The sequence below is a fragment of the Egretta garzetta genome, unplaced genomic scaffold (assembly GCF_000687185.1).
Source record: "Egretta garzetta isolate BGI_Z169 unplaced genomic scaffold, ASM68718v1 scaffold448, whole genome shotgun sequence".
Taxonomy (NCBI): domain Eukaryota; kingdom Metazoa; phylum Chordata; class Aves; order Pelecaniformes; family Ardeidae; genus Egretta; species Egretta garzetta.
This window is the reverse complement of record NW_009260497.1, coordinates 2180384-2187481: the sequence shown is the minus strand read 5'-3', so window position 1 is coordinate 2187481 and position 7098 is coordinate 2180384. Positions and strand designations below refer to the sequence as shown.

The 7098-nt window shown below is 45.0% G+C and overlaps 2 protein-coding genes across 3 annotated transcripts in view; both read left to right on the top strand.

Annotated features, from left to right (window-relative positions):
• The first annotated feature begins 31 nt into the window (after positions 1-31).
• Positions 32-7098, top strand: part of ING5 (inhibitor of growth family member 5) — a 12423-nt gene continuing 5356 nt past the window's right edge. The window contains exons 1-8 of the mRNA XM_009644442.2: positions 32-50; positions 205-276; positions 979-1145; positions 2572-2683; positions 3639-3732; positions 4722-4857; positions 5015-5076; positions 5995-6064. Coding sequence (XP_009642737.1) covers positions 249-276; positions 979-1145; positions 2572-2683; positions 3639-3732; positions 4722-4857; positions 5015-5076; positions 5995-6037 — 642 coding nt within the window. The 5' untranslated portion in view covers positions 32-50; positions 205-248 and the 3' untranslated portion in view covers positions 6038-6064. The remainder of the gene's footprint in view (positions 51-204; positions 277-978; positions 1146-2571; positions 2684-3638; positions 3733-4721; positions 4858-5014; positions 5077-5994; positions 6065-7098) is intronic.
• Positions 5994-7098, top strand: part of D2HGDH (D-2-hydroxyglutarate dehydrogenase) — a 13086-nt gene continuing 11981 nt past the window's right edge. Inside the window, exon 1 of one of the 2 annotated variants that reach the window (XM_035899994.1) lies at positions 5994-6064. In XM_035899994.1, the coding sequence (XP_035755887.1) occupies positions 6051-6064 (14 nt within the window). In that variant the 5' untranslated portion in view covers positions 5994-6050. The remainder of the gene's footprint in view (positions 6065-7098) is intronic. The other variant, XM_035899992.1, reaches the window with a different exon arrangement.

Genomic DNA, 7098 nt, shown 5'->3' with positions numbered 1-7098 from the left:
GCTTCCAGCACGGAACGGGGGCTGCAGGCTGTGGGCGACGCCAGCTTAGGGTGGGCTGTGGGCGACGCCAGCTTAGGGGGGCTGTGGGGGACATCAGCAGCCCCCTGTCAGGCAGCAGTGCCTCTCGTTCTGCTGAGCTGCCCAGGCCAGGGTGGCTGCTGTGAGGGGAAGAGGCTGTGATATTTCTTGGCCTTTGCCTTCCAGGTATCGAAAACCTGCCTTGTGAGCTGCAGAGGAACTTCCAGCTGATGCGGGAGCTGGATCAGAGAACAGAAGGTGTGTTCAGGTATTTTGGTAAGCGAAGCCTGGTAGAGAGCCCCAACCCGAAGGATGGGAAGAGCCCCGTGGAGACAGGACCTCTCTCCCCTCCAATGCTTTTCCTTTTCTCAGCCTGAGCGCTGGGCAGCATTTGTTCCTTCTCTGTGAGGCCTCCAGCTCGCAGCACTTGGGGCTTTTTTTTCTAGCACTTGAGTGTTTATAGCTGTGCAATCGCCGAACCCAGTGGCCCCTTGGATGGCCTTACTCGCCCATGTTTCCTCACCTACTGAATTGTAGATTGCGTCTTGCAAGACCAATTCTTTTCTTTTTTTGTGGTCTGCGTTGATATCCAGCTGCACATTGGTGATTTTCAATTTGAACTGTTGGAATGGTAAATGGCCGCGTAGGAAATACAATGTCCTTGTGTGCGGGAAGAGAGGCTGAAGTTTGTGAACCCGTCGGTTCTGTTTCTGGTCTTAACAGTGAGCCCCTTCTCTCAATTAACTGTAAAACACCTGAGAAATCAGAATTGCACTGCAAGTGCTGAAGAGCAAATTACCTTAAACTTAATTATTTTTTTTTTAAAAAAAAGATAAATACGTAAGGGATCAGGGGAAGTCAGAAATCTGTCAGAAATCTTCTAAATACCATAAAGAGGTAGAAGGAAAAAATACTTGCTTTAGCAGACAGCTCTCACGTGTGATGCACTTTGCTTTTCAGATAAGAAAGCGGAAATCGACAGTCTTGCAGCAGAATACATTGACTCGGTGAAGAACATGCTACCTGAGGAGCGAGTGGAACACCTGAAGAAAATCCAGAGTGCCTACAGCAAATGTAAAGAGTACAGCGATGACAAAGTCCAGCTGGCCATGCAGACGTACGAGATGGTGAGGGCCACACCCTGTGAAGCTTTCGTTAAAAACTGGGGCTGCTGATGGGTGCGGAAGGCGTTTCCGCAGCACCCGTTTTCCCTGGCGTGTTCATGTTTTGGGTTCGGTATCTTACTGAAACTAATTGTTAATTCTCAAGCTGATTTTTCTTAGCGTTGCCCTCCCTTGTGTTAGCAGGTTTTGTGTCAGGTAGGCTTCCCTGCTGGTGAGAGGTTCGATGAGTTTATCCCCCTTGGAAGTTGCTTGATCATTAGTACTCCTCTGCTGCGTAATAATGCCAGCAAATTTATCCCGCTCCCTCCTCCCCAGCAGCTCCCCTGGCACCTGATAATTTATTTAGGACTGGCCTTAATCATAAACAACATTTGGGGTTTTTTTTAAGTCAACTTCAATACTATATTGTGGAGGAATTGAGGGAAGTCTGCCCAGTTACCTTGGTTTCCAAGTGACAAAAGGAAGCAGACCTGTCAGCTCTGCCATCCCAGTTGCATATTGGACACCAAATCTCCCTTGATGGGCCCGATGGGGGAAAAAACTCATCTCTTAAGAAGCAGCTTTTGGCTTTTCTCTCCTGCCCCTACTCCAGTGGCCGTTTAGCAGCCCCTTGAGTAATTCTTATCCCATGGATGAGTGAGGGGAATCCTTGTGGCTGTACTTGCTATGTTTTGCGCAGCTTCCAGAGCTGTTTGGCCTTCTGCTACACCTGCAGTACGTTTTATCGCCATCAAATCATGCAGGAAAGTAAATTATTTCACAGGGATTGAGAAGCGTCCTAGGTGACTCCTTATTCAAGGGCTGGGTATCGCAGCAGCGCGGTTTGGGAGTGGTGGCGGAAAATATCTTTGTTGCATCTGGGTTCTGTAAGCTGTGTTATTGCAACCAGGGGGTAGGACAAGGTACTTGCTTAATGTGTACTGAGTTGATATTGGAGGTGGTCGACAGAAGCCTGTATTTATGACTGAATTTCTTTGAATAGTGTGCCAGTGAAATGCCAGGGGAAAAAAAACTAGACTGATCTACTCAACAGAGTTTGTAGACATTAGTCGAAGAATGTATTTTGAAAATTGTGGGGAGAAAACAATCCTCTTTAACACCTCTTGTCGTCTTGTTTTCTTTTGCAAACCATTATTCTGAGTTGCTTTGACTCCCCTTTGTGCCACCTCCTTCCCCCTTTTCTTCCTTTCTCTTTGCCTCTATTGGGCTTAGGTCCTTTTGCTTTTTTCCTTTGGCTTTTTCTCTCTGCTTCAATTCCCTTTGTGTGTACCATTTCCCTTTTTCTAGTTCTGTACCCCTTTCATGCCTTGCTCTAAAGCATTACAGTCCTGCTCATGCCGATAACAGCTTTAGACCTTCCTGTTTTCGTTTGGGGATATTTTTTTTTATTTTTTTTTAAATGCAGTTTGTGGTTTCCTCTTCTGTGCAGGTGGATAAGCATATCCGCCGGCTGGATGCAGACTTGGCGCGGTTTGAAGCAGATCTGAAAGATAAACTGGAAGGCAGTGACTTTGAAAACCCTGGATCTCGAAGCCTGAAAAGTGCGTAAATACTCTGCGTTTGACAGCCTTTTCCAGCACTGAGCCTGTGTAACCAGAAGGGCTGAGATAGAAAGTAGCCTGTTGCTTCTGGAGAAAGCAACTTCTCTACTTGCTTTTAATGCCCTTCAAATATTCACAGTGTTCTGGTGGGCAATAAACAGATGAGGAAGAAATCTGCTGCTGGGTTCTAACTTACAGGCTCCGCTTGCTGGATCACCCTGAGGTGGCCCGTGGTTCCTGGTTGTAAGGAGGCTACTGGCCAAGGGGGGGTTAACCATAACAAAACTGGCGTGATGCACTTGCAGCTCTTGAGCGTAACAGTTTGAGTTTCAGGCTTGATCTGTTACTGAGGAAGTTCTGAGATCTTTTTGAGGAGAGATTTTTCTGTTTTCCTCCCTTTACCAGATTTTCAATACTAATCAAGCTGAGAACAGGAGAAAAAAAAAAAAAAAAAAGGAGTTAAAGGAAAGTACCAGTTTCTGTAATGTCTGCTGGAAATCTCGTACGCTTACAGTGGAATTTCACCACGGCCAACAGCAGAGCAGGTTTATGCCTTTGAACTAGGAAATAAAGGGTACGATCGGGGAGGTGGAGATAAGTTACACTAGTTATTGAATAAGTAATTAGCTTAAAAATGTACTGAGAGTTTTTAAAAAATACTACAGCAAGTCTAATCAAATGTGATGCTGTTCATATCTTGTGCAACGATAAGGGCGAACACTTTACTGTAGGGATTTAGTTGCCAAAACCATGGATGTGAGAGTTTGGTGCTCAGTCGTACCGCTCGCCTGTTTGGCATGTTTGCGGCATAAAAATATATTTCAGAAGCAGCATTCGTATTCCATTATGCGTGAAAGAAGGATTACAAAAGAATAAAGGCATCGAAAGAAAAATATCGGGGGATTTTTCTGTTCCTCAAACAAGTCAAAGTGATGGCCTTTTTTTTCCTTTATAGAGGGACGAAGTCAGAAAGACAAGAGAGGCTCTCGTGGTCGAGGCAGGCGAGCCTCTGAAGAAGATACACCAAAGAAAAAGAAACTCAAAGGAGGGTAAGGCGTAGCCAGTCACAGCTCTGGTGACTTTGGCTTGACACTGTGAATTTTCCGGAAGCTCGTGTTACCCTGTTTATGACTCGTCTGTGGATGGTGAGCAGGGTTAAGTGTTCTGGTCTCACTCCATTTGATTAGTGTCATGCTTAGGACACGTCAGCTTTGTTAATTAGCTCTTCCGTCAGCATGGGGACACTCAGCACGCTTGGAATGCCCTCTGTCTGGAAGGACAAGATTGGCCTCTCTGTTGCTGTTGGCAAGCTGGGAGAAAATAGCTTTGATTTTTGTCATGCAGCTATTTTTAACAGTTGCTTGTGGTCTTGATTGTAAAAAGAAACCCTTGCCCATTGAGACAAAACCTGATGTTTTATTGTTGTTCTAGACATCTTGGAGAAATCTGGGGGTTGTTTTCAAGCAATCGTGCCCTAAATAGCCTTGAGTAATCTAATTTGGTTTTGTGAAGCAAGGAAAAAAGCATGTACCCCCTCTATCATATGGTTTGTATTCGAGGGGCCCTGTCAATTCTGAGTTTTCAGTTGGCTAAATGAAAGGGCAGAAAAGAAAAAAAATAGTTTCCAATGAGCGCTACTGCCATGTCAGCTTAACAGATCCCTGTCAGAGCAAGGGGCTTCGCTCACAGCTGGCAAGGAGAAAAGAACAGATATACTAAAACTGATGGGGACGGAATCAGATTCTTCTGTCTGCAAGCAGAAGTGATCTGTACATTAATTTTGTTACTGTAGTCATGGCATCTACAGATCATTCTCTTAATCCTTTATAGTCAAGCTCATGTTTTGTGTTTGAGCAAACCTACGCTAAGGTTTCAGTTATTGGATAATAAGTGATAATCTAAACTCTGAAGTGAGGTCTGTGTGGTTTAGGGAAGATATTGTTAAAAACTAATTTTCCCAAGTGGGATTTATATCTTGGAAACGCAGTGTTGCTTACACCTGAGAAGCGTTTCATCCACAGTCTGTTCTTGTCTGCAGCTCGGAATTTGCTGATACCATCCTGTCGGTGCATCCCTCGGATGTTCTAGACATGCCAGTGGACCCCAACGAACCCACCTACTGCCTGTGTCACCAGGTGTCCTATGGAGAAATGATTGGCTGTGACAACCCAGATGTAAGCTCTTGAGAGGATTTACTTTCACTTGTTCAGTGCGTCTCGACCCTGTGAAATCAAGGGGGGGGTACTTGCTCAATTAGGTCATACAAAATGAAACTAACATTCATGAAATGCTAAGCGTCTCCTCTGGGGGTTTTTCCTTTCTGTTTTGCAGTGCCCTATTGAATGGTTCCACTTCGCTTGTGTGGACCTCACCACCAAACCGAAAGGGAAATGGTAAGGATGACAACATAGCAGCTTTGTGATTTTTATCAGGCTATGATTTGCCTCGACAAGAATCACAATAAGAATTGAAGCCCTGTTGCGACCCCTTCTTGACAGAGGAGCTTTGCTCTCGTCGTCAGAGGGTTTGGGATTGTGCTTGTGTGAGGGTAGAAGGCACAAGCAGAACCTTCTTCCTAAAGTCTGCTTCTACAGGAGTCTTAGACTAAGGTGGGAGCGAAATGAGGACCGGGCACGTGCAAAATTGCATGATAAACTGAGCAGGTTTTGATCTGAGGCTTGTGTAAAGGTGTATGTGTCACATCTTGGGTTTGCTGTCCTGTCACGTAGCCGTGGCTGTGGTTCAAACTGAGAAGGGACGTGTATTTTTTCTTTTTTGCTTCTGGAAGCAAAGTTTGAAGGCTGCTCCAGCTTTTGCTTACATAGGTGCTCATCTTGGAAAGAATCATAGCCTCATTTTGCACTTGGTTTGTGCTTAATGGACTGCTCTCGTCTAACTAACAAGACACTGATTAGAAACGGGCTTAAGCGAAAGTGAACTGGAGTCACTGGAGGGAGAGGAGGGAATGAGGTGGAGGAACGTGGCTTTTTCCTTTGCCTGTAGAGGAGTTACTGGGAGTAACTTGTAGGTGAATGAAATGAGGTGAAGCACGGCTGCGAGGGGCTGATGAGCCAGGAGCCTTCTAGTGCTCTCTGTCCCTTCTGCCCACCCGAGTTGGCACGGTTCCTTTCCTATTTGCTCTCAGGCTTCTTGCATGTCATGAAAATTGTTGCAGTTGCTTAAACTGGCTGCTCTTAAACTGACCTCCCACCCACTCGTTCCCAAATAATTAAGGAAAAAAAAAAAAAAAGAGTTCTTGGGGTGTGTGTTTTTAACTTCAGGAACTAATTACTGCCTCTTCTTCCCTCTAGGTTTTGTCCTCGTTGTGTTCAGGAAAGAAAGAAAAAGAAATAAGGAATAGAGGGGAATGCATCCTCTGAGGCAAGAAGAGTTTTAATATATTCCTTCATTCACGTTGCAATATTATCTTTGATTTTTTTTTCTTTTTTTTTTTTTAACTTGCCCTCCTCTTTCTTTATCTGGTATGATATTTAATTGTCCAGTGGCCAGTTGTAATTCCTGTTCTTTCATAAGAAAATGAATTTAGGAAGGAGCCTGAAATCCCTTTGCCACAGGGGTTTTATTTATGTTACACTTGCACAGCACTGAAATCAGTGTTACTGTGAAGTGCTAAGGGCAGCCAGTAGCTGCAGCCTCTGCGGGTTTATAGGAGTCTGTGAAACCACGTAAGGTGTTGCAGGAGAATAAAATCCCCGTGTCTTCAGCACGGTGCATCGCCATCGTGGAACTAGTTCATGCCTGGAGCTTGGCATGGTGGAGAAGAGGGAATTTTCTCCATCATTCAGGTGTGACGTCCATTTGTTGTGCAGTTCTGTAGCACATAAGGGAACAGGGAAGCCATTTAACCGTTGCTGGTGCCCATTGCCTCAAAGCCCAGTACTGCGCTCGGTTTTGACAGGGCAGGGATGGGAGAGGTATGATCACATCTTCTCTTTTCGGGTAACTTCCTCTGTCTACCTTTGCACTGCCTTTATTTTACTTGGTCTTGCCCCCATACACGTGAACCTTAGCGGAAGCAAACCATTCAGATTTTTCACCTCCTCCTAGAAAAGGTTTGTCTCTTTTGGGGGAGAAAACCTTTAAATGGCAAAGGAATTGTCCTGTTCCCCTTCCCGACTGTTTCCATTTTTCTGAAGATCCTTTAAGTACATTACTGTGAAGATGAAACCTGCAGTGTTCTTCTAGAGACAGAAGGTCGGATTTATTCATAAAATGAGATGAAGGCCTGATTATTTTTTTTTTCTAACTTGTGTTTGCCTGTCTTGCACCTGGGTAAATCAGGAAAAGAAGCTTTAAGGGGAGGCTGGGGAAGGACAATGTGTACATTCCTGCGCTGGAGCGTAGCTTGAGGGGGGATTTGAATAGCATTTGCTATGCAGCGCTGCTATTGAGGG